The sequence below is a fragment of the Acomys minous genome (genome assembly GCF_964271855.1).
Source record: "Acomys minous genome assembly, chromosome: 1".
Lineage (NCBI taxonomy): Eukaryota > Metazoa > Chordata > Mammalia > Rodentia > Muridae > Acomys > Acomys minous.
In genome coordinates, this window is record NC_140483.1 from 62,849,332 (window position 1) to 62,866,255 (window position 16,924).

Genomic DNA, 16,924 nt, shown 5'->3' on the forward strand with positions numbered 1-16,924 from the left:
TCTGCCCGGAGGTGGACTGGGAATTCCATTGGCCGGATCTCACACACTCTGCAGCCGTAAATTGTGCTAATTAAAATAGAGAGATTGTGGGAAGCGCTTTTGGAGTTCTGCAAGCCTTAATAGACATTTCATTTGAACTCCACTCCAAGTGAGTGATACCTCAGAGCTTCCCGTTCCCCAGGGGGCCTCCCTCAGAACTGACCTATTTCAGATAATGACGCAGGTCATCAAATGCTACTGCACAGATACACACCGCCACCCGGTATATCTCTAAATCTCTAATCCGTTTCAGTGTCTCATACTGATTGCTCCAAATGTTTGAATTAAGTGAAAGGCAAACTTCCTGAAATACATCTTTAAAGTGATTCAAATTTGCATAAGTTTTAGCCAAGGAACAGATGTCTCTTTAATGTTGTACCTTTGAAAAAAAATTTAAAAACCATATTATATAAATCCAACTTGCTGTAACACGATTCTCCTTGCCTTCCTAATCCTTACTTCAGCGAAATGTTTTCCTCAGAACACTGACAAGGACAAGGAGAAAGGAGGCTCGCGGTCTGAGATTATGCAGAGGGAATTGTTTCATTGAAGGATTTTTAATCTCATCGTCTAAAATCAAATGGCAGTTTCCTCTTTGTGGACTGTGCTCTAAGCCTTCATTTTGACAGCTGATAGTCAGCACTCTAATTGTGTATTGTAGCCACACAGCAGTTAAACTGTAGAAAGAGAAACACAGGCAGAGGAAATTGAGTTCACTTGAGGTGTTGTCCTGTTCTACTCAGTTTTGAAAATCTTCCATTCATTTTTTTCATTCCCATAGTTTTCTAATTGTCCCAAATATCTTGGCTCCCATTTTATTTAATGTGGTAGTTTCTCCAAGGTCAAAGGCCTATGTATATAGATTAAAATTATCCTGTATATAGATTAAAATTAGCCTGCATGACATGCTCCAATATGGCTGAGGGCACATAAAGTGTTATAGATATCAAATTAAAAAATGTCACACACCAAAATTTACACACACACACAAACACACATATGTGTTTGTGTACACATACATGCCACAGGTCAGTGCACATGCACACAACACACACACATCACAGGCCAGTACATACAGATGCACATATTGCAGGTCAGTACACACACGTGTACACACACACACACACACACACACATCACAGGCCAGTACATACAGATGCACATATTGCAGGTCAGTACACACACGTGCACACACACACAGGCCTTAAGTCAGCATTGCACACACATACAGTACAAGTTAGTACACCCACTTGAGGAAATCTCTATTTCTGATGACTTCTTACTAAGTCCTCAGCTTTAGAATTAGTGTAGTCTGTTGAGCTTAATGAGAGAGTCCAAGATGTTTACCTAATAGTTCCAAAATGTTATGTTAGGTCTGATAAATTAGTTCAGGCAAATGGTAATTACAAGGCTCAAGGTATCCTGAGATAACCTCGGCTCTCTGCCTACAATATTCTGTCTTTCCAGAGTCATTGCAGTCTGTCCAGCCAAGATCCATCCATCTGTGGAAGTTTCAATACAGGTTCAGCTACTCCAGAAAACTTGAGTTCACAAGCTCTACAAACAGAAAATTCCTGAGGCTCTGGAAGGCCAGTGTTTACATTTTGTGAAATGATCACTCTTTTGAGAGGACGTAGGCAGTGCTCTGAAGAGAGCTGTGTCTCTTATGTGGCATACATAATGGTTTATACTTAGTTAAACCATCTAAATCCCTGTAACACCTTCACAGGCTAAGTATCATTTATCCTTGTGGCAAAGATGCAGAAGCTAAGGCATAGAAAGGTTAAGTAATTTCTCCAGGAGAACGCAGCTAATGAGATAAAAAAACCAAAACAAAACAGGATTTGAACTTAAATCTTTGAGTCAGAAAGCGTTCGTCCTTTCTTTTTCTTTTTTGTTAAGGTTGTTTTTCATTATAGGTCTACGAGAGTTTGGCCTGCATGTATGTATGTGGACTCCATGCCTGTCTTGTGTTCACAGAGAGTAGAAAAGCGTGTTAGATCTTTGGCAACTATAGTTACCAGTGGTTGTAAGGCACCATATATGTGCTGGGAGCTGAACCCAGGCCCTCTGTGAGTGCTCTTAAACACTGAACCATCTTTCCAGCCCCATTACAATACTTTAGCTAGAATGCCTATGAGTCAATCAGAACAACAGCACTCAGTGTAGGAGCCTTCATCCACACTGTTTTCCAGGGTGTATGCCTCCAGTCCTGCCTAAGCCTGACATCACTGGAGACTCTGCACATCTTTCATATTTGCAGATCTCACTCTCCAGTGTACTCTTCTCCAGATAACACCTCCGGGCCTTTGTAGCAATGACTTTATTGCCTTCAGTGTTCAGACCCCCTTCTCTTCTGGATCCCTTTCTCTTCCTTTTCTCAGCATCTTCTTAAAATGATTTTATGAGGCTGGGGTGGGGGTACATGCCTTTAATACCAAGACTCAGGAAGCAAGTGGATGTCTGTGAGATCAAGACTAGCTAGGCCCACATAGGGCATTTGAGATCAGCCATGGCTCCATAGGGAGACACTGTCAACAGAGAGACAGACAGACAGACAGACGTAGGAAGACAGAGAGAGACAACAATATGACCTTATGATAAGACCTTTTGGTCTTAGCTGCTTTCCCCTTTGCTGTGGGAAAATACCTGCCAAAAAATAACCTAAAGGAGAAAGGGTTTATTTTGGCTCATGGTTCAAGGGTGTAGACTATGGTGGCAGTGGCATCGTGGCAGCATGAGGGTGAGGCTTCTGCAATCAGGCAACAGAGATGGTTGAATGCTGGTACTCAGCCTGCTTTCCCCTCCTCCTGCACACTAAGGCCCCACCCCACCCAATGATGCATCCACTTTAGGGCGTGTCCCCCACTTTAATTAGCCAAATCTGGAGGGGTCCTCAAAGGCCTGGCTGGAGTCTAAGCTAATCTAGATAATTCCCCAGGAATGTGCCTGGAGGCATGTCTACCGGGTGATTCCAGGTCCTGTCAACTTGACAATACAGGTCACCGTGACTCTGTGATCATTTCAGGTGTTTTCTGCCTTCTGTTCCTTTCCTCCATAGCATGCATGGACCTGGTTGAGATAACTTCATTTATTTATTTCCCCCTTGACACAAAATAACTTCCTTGGAGGAGGGACCTTCTCCTTCGAAGCTATGAATCTACACAGCTTGGTGTACTACTTGGCACACATCACAGCGTTTAAAGGGCCACTGAATAAAGAAAGGCACGAATGAGATGGTGTTCTGCTTGGAGTAAATGTTCAGGTTTATTTTTCCGGGTGAAAATATTTTAGAATTGATGTGTTTAATGATGTCAAACATTTTCAGCATGGGTAAGTATTGATCAAAACGATGGAAACTGTAGGCTTATATGTTGCAACTTCCTACCACAGTGAAGATTTCTACTTTTAAAAATTATTATGAATTTTTAATTAGCATATGTAATATTGATTCTCATGAGATTTCATATTCATATATACCTTATAAATCAAATGCACCTTGTTGTTATTCACCCCCTACCTGTCCTCCTATGTGTAGTTTCCTTACCTCAGAAAGTCCCCCTTCTGCTTTTATGTCACACACACACACACACACACACACACACACACACACACACACACACAAACACACACATAAATAACTATATATGTACTTATACTATATAGAAATTTTTAAACCTAGGTTGTATTTAGAGAAGAAGCATGCACTATTTTATATTTTTAATTCTTTTTCTTGTTTGTGCTTGTGTGTGTGCTTGTGTGTGTGTGTGTGTGTGTGTGTGTGTGTGTGTGTGTGTTGGCATTCACAGTTACATCATAGTTGGAGAGGTCAGAGTCCAACTTTGGTGTGAGATCTCTCCTTCCCCCTTTCTGAGGACGGCCCTTCCAGTTGTTGCCACCGTGCTACGTACGCATGCACTTCCAGGCTAGCCTCCTCTTTGCCACATCTACTTGGAGGGATGCTAGAACTACAGGTGCCCACCACTGCATCTAGAAATTCATGTGGGCTCCGGAGCTTGGTCTCCAGTCCTCAGGCATGCACAGCAAATGCTTTAACCCACTGAGCAAACTCATGGCCCTGTTTTGTCTGCCTTTGCCCCTGTGACTCTTTTCTTCTCTTCCTCCCACTTACCTTTAGACCTCTTCATCCTCACTGATAGTTTTCCTGGTTTATTTCCCCGTTTCTGTGTATATATGCTTGTGTGTGTATGCGTGCGTGTATACGTGTGTGTGTGTGTCTGTGTGTGTGTGTGTGTTTAGCATTTTCTTTATCCACTCATCTAGTAGTGGGGATCCATGATGGTTTCCTATCTTAGCAGCAATAAACACGGATTTGCAAGAATCTGTGGTCTGCGTCAATGTTAACACTCTCAGAATTTCTATTTAAGACAGTGGTTCTCAACTTTCCTAATGCTGAGAAAAATAACTACGGTTTCTCATAATATTTTTGTTGCTACTCCATAACTGTAATTTTGCTATTGTTATAAACTGTAATGTAACTATCTGATAAGCCCTCTGTCATAGATAGGACTTTACTGTTGTCAAGAGACACCATGACCATGGTAACTCTTATAAAGGAAAACATTTAATTGGGTCTGGCTTAAAGTTCAGAGGTTTAGTCCATTATCAGACAGACATGGTGCTGGAGAAGGAGCTGAGAGTTCTACATCTTGATCGATAGGCAGCAAGAAGAGACTGAGCCACACTAGGCCTGGCTGGAGCATCTTAGACCTCAAAGCCTGACCCCAGTGACCACTTTCTCCATCAAGGCTGTGCCTACTTTGGCAAGGCCACACCTTTTAATACTGCCCTTCCAATATGGGCCTCTGGGGGTCATTTTCATTCAAACTACTGCATGACCCCCAAGGGGGTTGTGACAAAGAAATTGAGAACTGCCGATTTAAGGACTTACTCTACAGTCATCTGAAAAAATGTGTATTGATTCTTTAGGCTTACGACTCTTTACCTGAGTATCTGTTACAGAGCTGTAATTTATTTATCTATTGATTTATTTATTTTTTCAGACTGATTTCAGCCCTCTCATTTCCTCCTTGTCCCACCTCCACACCTCCTTCTCTCTGTTCTCCTCCCATTCTTCTCAGAGAATGGAAGCTCCCCCCCATGGGTACCAGCCCATCCTGGCATCTCAATTAGGAGCAGGACTAAGGCCATCCTTTCTCACTGAGGCCTGAAAGGAAGCCCAGCTAAGGGAAATGGATCCAGAGGCACTGTAATAGCTTAAGTAATAAATGTTTAGCTAGAGACTTGCTGCACTCTGAAACTGCATTATATTTATGTGCTAAAATGTTTTTGGAAAGGTAGTAAGGCACCTTCGTGTCTACCTGGGTGGATCCAGGGTCAAGAGCTCAGGTCTGAAATCTTTTAATGGCTTTGGCTCAACTCTTCGCTGTGCCCCATCTTCCCATTTGGTGAATATCCTTTCAGAGGCTATAGATTATGATTGATTATGTATAGTGTTTAATAATGAGTCTGTAGTTCAGAAAGAGAAACATCAATATTAGCCAAAGCCCCTAGTATATGTCAGAATGTATAGAAATAAAGCAGCAGTTTTCCCCACACCTTTAATGTTGTAAGCACTGTATCATTCAGTCTCTACCAGTGTGATGGAGAAGCTGGTGCCTTACTACCTTTCCAAAAAAACATCCTCAAGCAGGAAAGGAAAAAATATCCAGAGTGAAATAGTAACACATAGCATTTTACACAGTGAATTTGCAAGTTAGAATATGGGCCATGTATTCAGAAATAAATTCAAAATTCCTATTGCATGGTCAATAGACTTTTCTATAGGATTTTCATGTGAGAAATGAATTCTTCATTTTTTTTTTACAGATAGTTCTTTTGAAAACACAACTAAGTTACACATGTAACTATATATACAGTTTTAAATTAATTTTAAAATAGCATACAAAGTAATGGGGTTGGAGGCTGTACTTGCCCTTGCAGAGGCACTGGGTTTGGTACCCAGCACCCACACCAGGTGGTACACAACTGCCTGTCACTCTGGTTTCAGTGGATCCATCTTTCTTTTCTGGCCTCTGCACTCACCTGCACATGATTCTCCATATACATGCACATAATTAAAAAAATAAATATTTAGCTGTCATTAAAATAACATAGTAATGGGTCTCACTATGGCATTTCAAACATGTGCCTGATTAGACATGTTTCTAATTTGTCCTCCTCCCTCACCTTCCTTTCCCAGCCACATGCTGTCCTCTTGCCGGCCCTCTTTCTCCCTGCAAGTTTGCCTATTATGTCATATGTCCTCTTCCCTCCTAAGGTCTTCCCCTCTAATGATTTTTCTTCTAACTTAATCACACACACACACACACACACACACACACACACACACACACACACACACACACAAAACCAAGGAAAATTTTAAGAAAAGAAAAATCCAAGAAACCAGTGGAAGACGCAGGTTCCGCATGCTTGTGGATTAACAGAACTGACAACATGAAAATGCCCTATTACCAAACTCATCTATAGATGCAGTACATTTCCCACCACAATCTCAAGATCTAGAAAACGCACCCATAAAATTTGTAGAAGCACCTAAGACCCTAATGCCATAGCAATCCTCAGGAGAAACAGCAGTGTTGGGTGTATCACAACCCTCAATCTGAACTTGAACTTCAAAGCCACAGCGACAAAAACAGAGTGTCCCCGGCACAGACACAGACATGTAGAGCAGTGAAATAGAATTCAGGACAGCTACAGTGTGAGTCTCAGCAAATGTATTCATCATATTTTGCATAAAAGATTGCCTCATCTTCTGTCCCATGCATATATCTTCATGGGACAGGAAGCACCTTGCTTTACTAAACTCACACAAATGTAGCTACAGGTTACATGCATACATGAGAAGATGAAGAAAGTGAGTGCATCCGAAGAATATGATACCCATATAAAATGTTTTGTGCAGTTTATTCTTATTTGAAAATGACTATCACAAGACTAGAAAACCAAGGCCTCCACATATACATAATATTTCTTCTAAGGGGGCCAACATTGACTTCCTGTGTATGCAGTATGATGATGGACTGTGGTGTTCATAAGCATGAAATGTTGGCTTTCCTGTAAGTTAGAGGAGTTTCTTACTGACTGAGTAAATTCACCTTGGGAGCTTGTTTATAGGATCTACCACATGAGCTACAGAAGTGGTCCCATGGTCAAATGATGCCACGTGAGCTAGAGAAGTGGTACCATGTTCAAGTGCTGCTACATGTGAGCAATAGAGACCTAGGCAGAAGATTTGGGGATGAAAGGGTGATCTCATGGGAAACAGTTCTTTAAGAGAGTTAACCCAAAAGCAGAAAGACTCACATGGTGTATACTCACTTACAGTTGGGCACTAGCCCAAAAGGTATGTCCCACCAAAGTCCTCACTTACCAGGAGATTGGGATAGATGTGAGGACATCCTACTGAGACTTTAGATAAGAGAAATATAGATGAGGAAATAGAAGGACCCAGAGGGTCCTAGAAACCTACAAGAAGAACATCGTGGTGGATCAGGGCCCAGGGGTGTCTGCTCAAACTATTGCAAGGACAATACAAGTAGTAACTACCAAATCCCTATTATGATCTACCAATGGCCAGGACATTCTCCAGTTATGTGGAGAGTGGGGACTGACTCTAACATGAACTCTGGTGTTTCATATTTGACCACCTCTTCTTGGTGGGGAGGCCTGATGGCACTCAAAGAAAGAATAAGCAGGCTACCAAGATGAGACTTGATAGCCTATGACCATATAGTGGGGGAGGAGGTCCCCTTCAGTCTTAGACCTAGGAGAGGGTCTAAGGGTAATAGGGTAAAAGTGAGAGGGAGGGAGGAATGGGAAGATACAAATGATAGGATAACAATTGAGTTGTAATCTGAACAAATTAATAAAATTAAATTTTTTAAAATTAAATTTAAAAAAGAGAGACAGATGTGTAGGCCATAGTAACTGTTGCAATGAATTTCCATGCATCTGTGTGCACACATGAATGCCAGAATACAACCTAAGTTATCTCCTTCAGGGCACCATCACTTTGTTTTTGGAGACAGGGTCTTTCACTGAGATAGACCTCACCAATTCTAGGCTGGCTGACCAGAAAGATTCAGTGACCTGTCTCTGCCTTTCCAGAGCTAGGATAATAAGCACTGGTCACCACAACTGGCTTGATTTCTTTAAACATTGGTTCTGGGATGTGAACTCAGGACCTCAATTACCCATCAAACCATCTCCATGGCATACAATGCATTTTTTAGCAGCCTTGCATTTCATATGGCAAATTAATGAAGCTAATAAATAATTAATGAAGCTATTAAATAAGCTAATAGCACCAAAGTAAACACGTCAATATTGTTTTGAAATTTTTGTGTGTAATTTCCAGTGAAGATATGTGAATCTGTCGTGAGTTTTTATCTTTCTTCCTCTGTTTTTGTAGGAATACATGGACTCTAATAAATGCATCGAACACCTGCTGACGCAGCTCAGGGAGCAGCACAGGAGTCTCTGGCGGTGAGTCAATTCGCACTTTCTTGGCTCCGTAGCTTTGGAATGTTAAAAACTGTGTCATTTGTACAGAGGAGAGTTTTGAACCTGATACATGGAACAGGGAATCTGATTATCAAATGTATTTCGTGGCAGTTGGTTCCAGAACTACTTGTGCAGTGGTGTAATTGCTTTCTGAACTTTCAGTCATTATCCCAGGAGGGGTCACATGCCATGAACACTTGGAAACAGGGACAGGTTTCTGGATGTTCAGTGACCAGACATTGATTCCGAATCAAGCAGGCGATGATTCCGAGGCGTGCTTGGCAGCATGCACCTGTGCTGCAGTCTTTGCTCTGAACCCACTGCATGCTTTTCAGTGTGTCAGGCTGTGCAGTGCTACCGTGCTGAATGCTACCTAAGACCTGGCTCAGGTCCCAGGGCATTATGGGTCATACCTTTTAGTCTCTTTGTTGTACATTACAATTTTTTTTATGGTCTTAGAGATTTCATTGCAAAGAACAAAATTTTTAAAAAATATTTTCCTACTTCCCAAAGCATGGAAGAAATTAATTAATATATACTTGGACTGTATCATGTTAGAATATTTGATTTTTTTAAATTGCTGTTTAAGTTGCTAACTTGAGCTTCATAAAATAATCTGCTAATGAATTTTAGCATGTGATCAGGACAGAAATTTCAGCAGTCTCTGTAGCAGCCCTAGATATACTTCTGCCTTTTTTCACTACGGTTTTATATGAAGGTAGTAGTCACAAAATTGACAATTATGAAATCAGTGTATCAACTGATTATGAAAAATGTTGATGCTTTGTTTCTTACAGAGTAAAATTTTCAGCCAAGACTTAATTGCTTATGTAAAAATGAACAAGCAGATATCCATTTCATTAGTTTGCAAGTTTTTTACTATCTTTAATAACTGGTAAAATTATTCATCTCTTATGTTTTACAAAATAATGCTTTAAATATATTTCTTCATGATTTATTATCAGTAGATGTTCGATTTGTACACCAGTTTCATATACCTGTGTATCTAGAGTTACACAAAAATTTTTGGCCGTGAAAAGAGGTTTCAAGAAGAAGCTAATATGATCAAAATACATTGTAGAAATGAAAGAAATTGGAAGAGAATATATTAAAATATTTTATTTTTAAAATGAAGCCCTAACTCAGAGAATGGTATGTTAGAATTAAAGTAATAGAACCTCTGAGACTCTGCCCTCAAGTCTAGGATTCGCCCAGAGCAAGCAGGTGGGAACACCACATGGCAAACTTAGAACAGGGCAGAAAGCAGGCACAAATTCTCTACCAACTTGCCCAGTCAAAGACCACTGAAGCTCTTCCGCGGTAAAAGGTTGCCAGGCTTCCGGTTCTTCGTGTGAGAAGATTTTTTTTTCTGGGAAAGCTTCTGTGCGTTATTTTTTCATACTGAGAGTTTTCTTTAAGTGGTGTGTACTGACTCCAGGTTAGGAAAATAATCTGAGACATTTGTCCACACACCTGGAATGGACATTGGTAACATAGACGTGAGCTGCCCAAGTCAATTAGTCATTCCCGGCCCCTCGGAAGTAGCCTGGAAAGATGGCTGTGATGTCGTTAGGTAGTGTCCTAGGGTCCTGTGGGTGTGCCCTTTGGTGGTACCATGACGACGCTTGAATTCCTTTTCTTATAATGTTTGCAGCTTTTGAATGTTGAAATCCATTTGCTAGTCCATTATTACATGTGCCATCCATACTGCATGAGAATTGCCCTGTCAACTGCCCTAGTTCCTAGGGGAAAGAAGCTCCTATAGTCATTTATTCATTTATCCATGTGTGTGTTTCTACCTCATGCAGGGCAGGGCTTTCTCTGTACTAACCTCAAAATTCACCTTACATGAGGAGTTCTAGTTTGGGATAAAGTACTGTACATTTTCTTTGTTTGGCTCTTCCATGATCGTTGGAAACACTAATATAAAAATCTGGTTCCATATATAAAAACACTAACGGGAGAATGTTTCAGTTGACCCATAAGTTTTTTTTAAAAAAACATAATTTTATTAACTGATAATTTCACATATACATAAATGTATTTTAATCACATTCATTCTTCATTCCTCTAATCCCTCCCATTTACCTTTTACCTCTCTACCCTCTCACAGCTTCTCATCCTCTTTTTTTCTTTTGTTTCTTTTAAACATATTTTTTAAACGATTCACCAAGTCCAATTTGTGTTGCCCATATACTTGTGGGTGTGGGACCATCCACTGGCACATGGTGGACCTGCCAGGGGCCACACCTTTATAGGAAATTGAGTCTCCCTCCCCCAGCATCCATCATCTGTCTGTAGCCCCTCAGCTAGGGGTGGGGACTTGTGAGCCTCCCGGCCTCCATGCAGGAACGTTGGCTGAGTTGATTTTGTGTGGGCTTGTGTAGGTACCCACAGCTGCCTTGAGTTCATAAGTGTGGTTGTCCTGACATGTCCAGAAGACACTGGTAATTTTTTTTTTATCTGAACAGAGATATCAGTTTCTTTAGCTTTTCTTTTTTCATTCTTAATTTTTGTATATATGCATTATGCATGTGTATATGCATGGTTTTTGTTGCTCGCCCATGGTTGTGCATGCAGAGTTCTCAGGGTGATGTTAGGAATCATCCTCATCGCTCTATCTTCCTCACTCTTTGAAGCAGGGTCTCTGAGGCAAGCCAAGAAGTTGCTGACATGGCCAGTCTCACTGAACGGCTTGCTGTGGGGATCCTCTGCCTAAGCTGGGATTATAGGCAGACAGCCACACCCACCCTTCATTTACGTCTTGTTTCTGGGGATGCAGGCTCTGGTCCCTATACTTGTACAGCAAACACTAACCACTGAACCATGTCTCCACTCTACCATTTGTTTATTAGCTAATAAAATACTTACTAGATTTGTTTTGAGGAGCTAAAACCATCATGCTTATTTGCTTACTTGGTTTTTTGTTTGTTTTGTTTTTGGTAAACTGGAGAATAAGTAAGCCATCATTTGTGTACATAATAATGGTTTTATAATTGTATTTTTCTATAGATCTATTTAAAAGCATATTTTAAGACTGATTTATAACATATGCAGAGCTACATTTAAGCTCCTTGTACAGAACATCCCCTTTGCTCTTTCTTTTAAGAGACAAAATATACACCAACAACAATGGCTGCCTTCTGATAAAATAAAATTTTGAGTTTAATTTGGACACTAAGTACTAAAATATATATTATTCACATCACTGTGGAGGAGAGATGGCTTGCCATCTTTTTGAACCAGTTAAAACATGCATGGAAAAGTTTATATCTTTCCTACCTTCCTGGAGTAGCTAATAAAAATCATTGGTCTCAGATACGGCTAAGTCAAAATCTCATTTCAGGCAGGCAGAGAGTGCAGGTTTGTGTGCAAACCCTTCCATTTCTCTTTGAAGTAGAAAAGCTCCAGATATAGTGTCAGAGGGTCCACTAATTCCCCTCCATCTGAGTAACAATGGAAGGTAATAATGGCATTTGAATGGTCACAGTGACTACCAGTGAGGAAATGGGAAAGGGTGCCATGAAAAAAAAGTGAAGACCAAGAATAGATTTTTTTCTACACTCTATACTAAGTCATGCAATTACAGTTGATTTTATTTTACAAACCAACCCTGACCTAACTGATTTGAAAGTGGGAGGGTTTCTTATGGTCTGTGGTGATATCATAACTTGGTTTGAAGACTGCTTGAGTGTCAGGAAATGGTGCCGAAAGTCTTTTCTGGTGAGGATCAGTTTTTGCAAATACTTTACTCATGAGTCACGTAGACTCCCTGCTGTGTGGGGGGATCTTGAGAACAGCTTTGTGTCATGCTAGACACGCACTAAAGTGCATGAAACTAGACAAACTCTTCCTTAAGTCATAGACTCTGTGTGTACTATACCATCGATTTGTGATTGGTACAATTATAATAGGGAATGGGCTCTTTATTGTGGCTCCTCACATTATCTGATGCATTAAAGTTATGTATAAACTAAGCTATAATCTCAGAGTCAAGTTCTTGCATATATTTAATTGGAGATTTCCAGGCCAGTGAAGGGGCCATCTCTAACATCGAGCTGAAGGGCACTCAAGGAATGGTACTTAAAGTTGTCCTCTGGCCTCTCTGTGCATGTGTATGCACTTGCACATATAAACATGTACACAGGCATATGTCCTCACAGAAAAATATTTACAAAGAATTTCCTTATATTCATGGAGTTAGTTACTAGTATTTAGGTTTTACTTGTTTCTTAACCATCTGCCATGACAGGAAAATAAATATACTGTAATCACCCTCAATGTACTTGGATATAGTGGGATCCTGCCTAGTATATTATAGAAATAATACTGTTATTTATCTGTGAGATGTGAAATACAAAAAAATTTGTGGAGCTCAAATACAGCCATCCACCAATAGCAGGCATTTAAGTCCAATCTCTTTGGTACCAGCAAATTCTTTTTTTTAAAGGTAAACATTCGTGGATTTGTTTAAAGAAAAAGATGGATTCAGAATCTAAAACAAAGTCTAAACCTTCTTAAATATATAATGAAGTCTTATTTCACTCTGTACCTTTCCACTTGACTTTAAAAAAAAAATGGGTGGGCTTGGAGAACTTGCTCAGCAGTTAGAAGCTGTTGCTACTTATACAGAGGACCTGGGTTAGGTTCCCAGCATCCATATTAAGTACCTCACAGCCACCTGTAACTCCAGCTCAGGAGCTCCAACACCCTCTTCTGGCCTCTGAGGTTACTGTACTCACTGCATTCATGTGCACACACCACCACTGTAAACACAGAATTAAAAATAAAATATTTTTTAAAAACCTAGATGAAACATGTATTAGTTAATGTCAAACCGCAGCTTGATTTCCTGGGCTTTAATGTGTTCTGATATGAAAAGTTAACATCAAGATGAAAGAATTTTTTTTGTAAGTGACGATTTTTGTAAGCACTGCTACTTTTGATTTGGCTAACTATCTTTGATTGAGAAGAAAGGTCATAGGAAATAATAGTGGAAATATTCCCAACATTTGATTTTAAGCGTTTAGAATTCATAGACAGGTGGAAACTGCAAATTTAACTCATAAATCTTCATGGCATAAAATTATTCTTTCATGCCACATGTGAAATCTGTATGGAAAAGTGACAGCAGCAAGGTTTCCCAGCTGTGGGATGAGGAGGAGACTAAAGGATGGGACAACTTTGGTCCAGGCCTGTCGGAACTAGGAAATGGGTAATTCTCAGACTCAGTTTCTTCATCTTTAGAAAGAAGATATCAGAATAGCTAGCATTTTAGTTTCATTTCCTTACTGTGACAAACACAATGGCCAGAAGCAACTTAGGGGAAGGAATGATTTATTTGGTTCATATTTCCCGGTTGCAGCCCGTCCCTGAGGGAAGTAAGGACAGGAACTCAAACAGGAACCTGCAACAGAAGCCACAAAGGAACACTGTTGCTTGGCTCACTCAGAAGCTCCTGCTTAGCCAGCTCTCTTATACGGCCAAGCATCACCTGCTTAGGGACTGGTGCTGCCCACAGTAGCAGTCAGTTCCCATGGGCCAATCTGATGGAGGCAATTCCTCAATCCCAAGAATTGTCTCCCAGATGTCTCTAGGCTGTGTTAAGTTGTTGACAATTAAAGGGCACTAGGGCAACTCATGTTTCAGACTTCAGAGCATCAGGACTACAAAGATTGTTTGTAGTGCAGTACATTGTGTTTATGGTAATATACACTTACCAAACATCTTTTATTCTAGTCATTTGATAATACATAATGATGGTGCTATAAAATATGGATCATATACAACCTTGAACAATTTAGTAGGAATAACTGATGTCAAAAGATTTAGCGGGTTTCCAATAACTCACCAGATAATGTTTAAGATACTCGCTTTGGATTTCATAAGCCTCATTGGAGACACTCAAAGCTATTGTAAGTAATAAAGAGTGCAGGCTGGAGGCATGCTTGCTGTCCAAGCAACCCATTTTGGAACATGTACTAGAACTATGATACTAAGAAGCATACCTTAGGAAAAGGTATATTAGTCTTAATACCTAGACATATAACATGCAAAACCTGAATCTTCTTCCCTATTTTCCACCCTGATGATAAGGGGCGATAGGCTTGATGGTGAGACATAATGACAGTGTGAGGAATCTAAATCGTTGATAAGAGAAAGGGTGCTCAAGAAAGCAAGAACCAAGCTCTCTGCCTGACCCTCCCTCCCCCCACCTCTCCTCTCTCTCCATCTCTCTCTCTCTCTCTCTCTCTCTCTCTCTCTCTCTCTCTCTCTCTCTCGTGTGTGTGTGTGTGTGTGTGTGTGTGTGTGTGTGTGTGTGTGTGTTTGTGTGTGTGTGTCGGCCACAAGACATCTCAGCTGGTATTCTGGTATTCCTTAGGTGCTGCCAATCTTGGGTTTTTGAGACAGGCTCTCTGACTGGCCTGGGACTCCTCCATTGGGCTGGGCTGTTAAGCCAGTGAGCCCCAGGGGTTTACTGATCTCCACTCCCATAGTGCTGAGGTGACAGATGCATGTCACCACACCTGGTTTCCAGCAACCCAACCTCAGGTCCTCATATTTGCATGGCAAGTTTATTGAGTGAGTCATCTCCTCAGACTGAAACTCTAGGGCTTCGTGTGTGTGTGTGTGTGTGTGTGTGTGTGTGTGTGTGTGTGTGTGTAGTTGTTTTGTTTCCCTACCCTTACTTTTCAGAAGGGCAGCTGAAGCCTCAATAACTAATTCCAAGAATCTATAAAGTATTGATCACACACTTAACGGCTGCTTCCCACGGGGCACGGCTCCTGCACTGCTAGAGAAAGTGAAACACTTATTGAACAACATGCATAGAACCTGATAGAAGAAGGTCCCGGAGGCTCCTCCCTTTGAGCCAGCAAGCAATTTTAACATGTCTACAATTCTTGAAAACTAGAAGTTCTACTTTGCTTTCTAGTTTAACTGTGATCCCTACTCTAAAAGAAATGAATATTTAGAATTAATATATCTTGCTTTCATTCTCTGGATTCAAATGCTTTCCGAGAGGCAATGAAGACTGAAATAAGACCACTCTCATCACAGATACTCACCCACGCTCTTTGTAATTGTCATGTATGTTTACATTTTCCAGTAGACTTTTTGGTGTCCACGCCGCTTAAGGCATTACTTCCAGCCATGTCTTGAAAAAAAAAAAAAGAAGAAGAAGTTACTTCCAGGAAAGAGTGCTTTCCCTGACACAGGCAGAATTCCACTCTTTGGCCATCTCAATGGGTAAAGGTGCTAGTCCTCAACCTTGATGACCTGAGCTCTAGCTCTGTGACCCTCGTAGTGGAGGGAGAAACGTGGTTCCCATAATTTGTCCTCAGACCTACACAGGTACATAATCATACACACACACACACACACACACACACACACACACACACACACACACCAGACCTACACAGGTACATAATGGTACACACACACACACACACACACACACACACACACACACACCAGACCTACACAGGTACATAATGGTACACACACACACACACACACACACACACACACACACACACACACACACCAGACCTACACAGGTACATAATGGTACACACACACACACACACACACACACCAGACCTACACAGGTATATAATGATACACACACACACACACACACACACACACACACACACACACACAAACAGAGAGACAGTAAGAGAGACAGAGAGAAAATATGGAAGTAATTTTTTTTTTGGAGACAGGGTTTCTCTCTGTAGCCTTAGCAGTCTTGGACTCACTTTGTAGATCAGGCTGCCCTTGAACTCAGAACGATCTGCTTGCTTCTGCTTCCTGAGTGCTGGGATTGAAGGCTTTTACATCTATCTATCTATCTATCTGGTATGTGTGTGTGTGTGTGTGTGTGTGTGTGTGTGTATGGGTGTGTGTCTTTCTGTCTCTGTGTCTAAAATACTATTAAAATTGCCTGTTGGGAGCCATGTGGAGAAACATCTTTGTAATACCTTATTGAAAAAGCGGGGTTATAGTTGTAAAGCACAGGTGCAAACAAAAGTTGATTCCATATAGCATCAGGCTCTGACTCTCCCAGCATCTGAGATGTGCATTCCCTGTGCCTTGGCTCTCTGGATATCATCCAGCCTCTTTATGAGTTAACATGCCTGTTTCCACATGGGGTTAGCAGATGGAGACATGCATGTTGAATGCCTTGCCTCTGCTGTGAGCATAGACCTTCACTACTCTGCGTGAGTCCTTAGCAGTGGACACAGAATAAAGTCAGAACTGTAGTTTGTTTAATTCCCTTCAAGAGATAAAGAGGCTATCTCCAGGGAGTTAGACATGTAGCCGAGAC

The 16,924-nt window shown here is 41.0% G+C and overlaps 1 protein-coding gene across 8 annotated transcripts in view; it reads left to right on the plus strand.

Moving 5' to 3' along the window:
- Positions 1-16,924, plus strand: part of NCKAP5 (NCK associated protein 5) — a 915,906-nt gene that overhangs the window by 292,950 nt on the left and 606,032 nt on the right. For all 8 annotated transcript variants that reach the window (XM_084799427.1, XM_084799426.1, XM_084799429.1 and 5 more), the window contains one exon: positions 8,498-8,571. In XM_084799427.1, the coding sequence (XP_084655553.1) occupies positions 8,498-8,571 (74 nt within the window). The remainder of the gene's footprint in view (positions 1-8,497; positions 8,572-16,924) is intronic.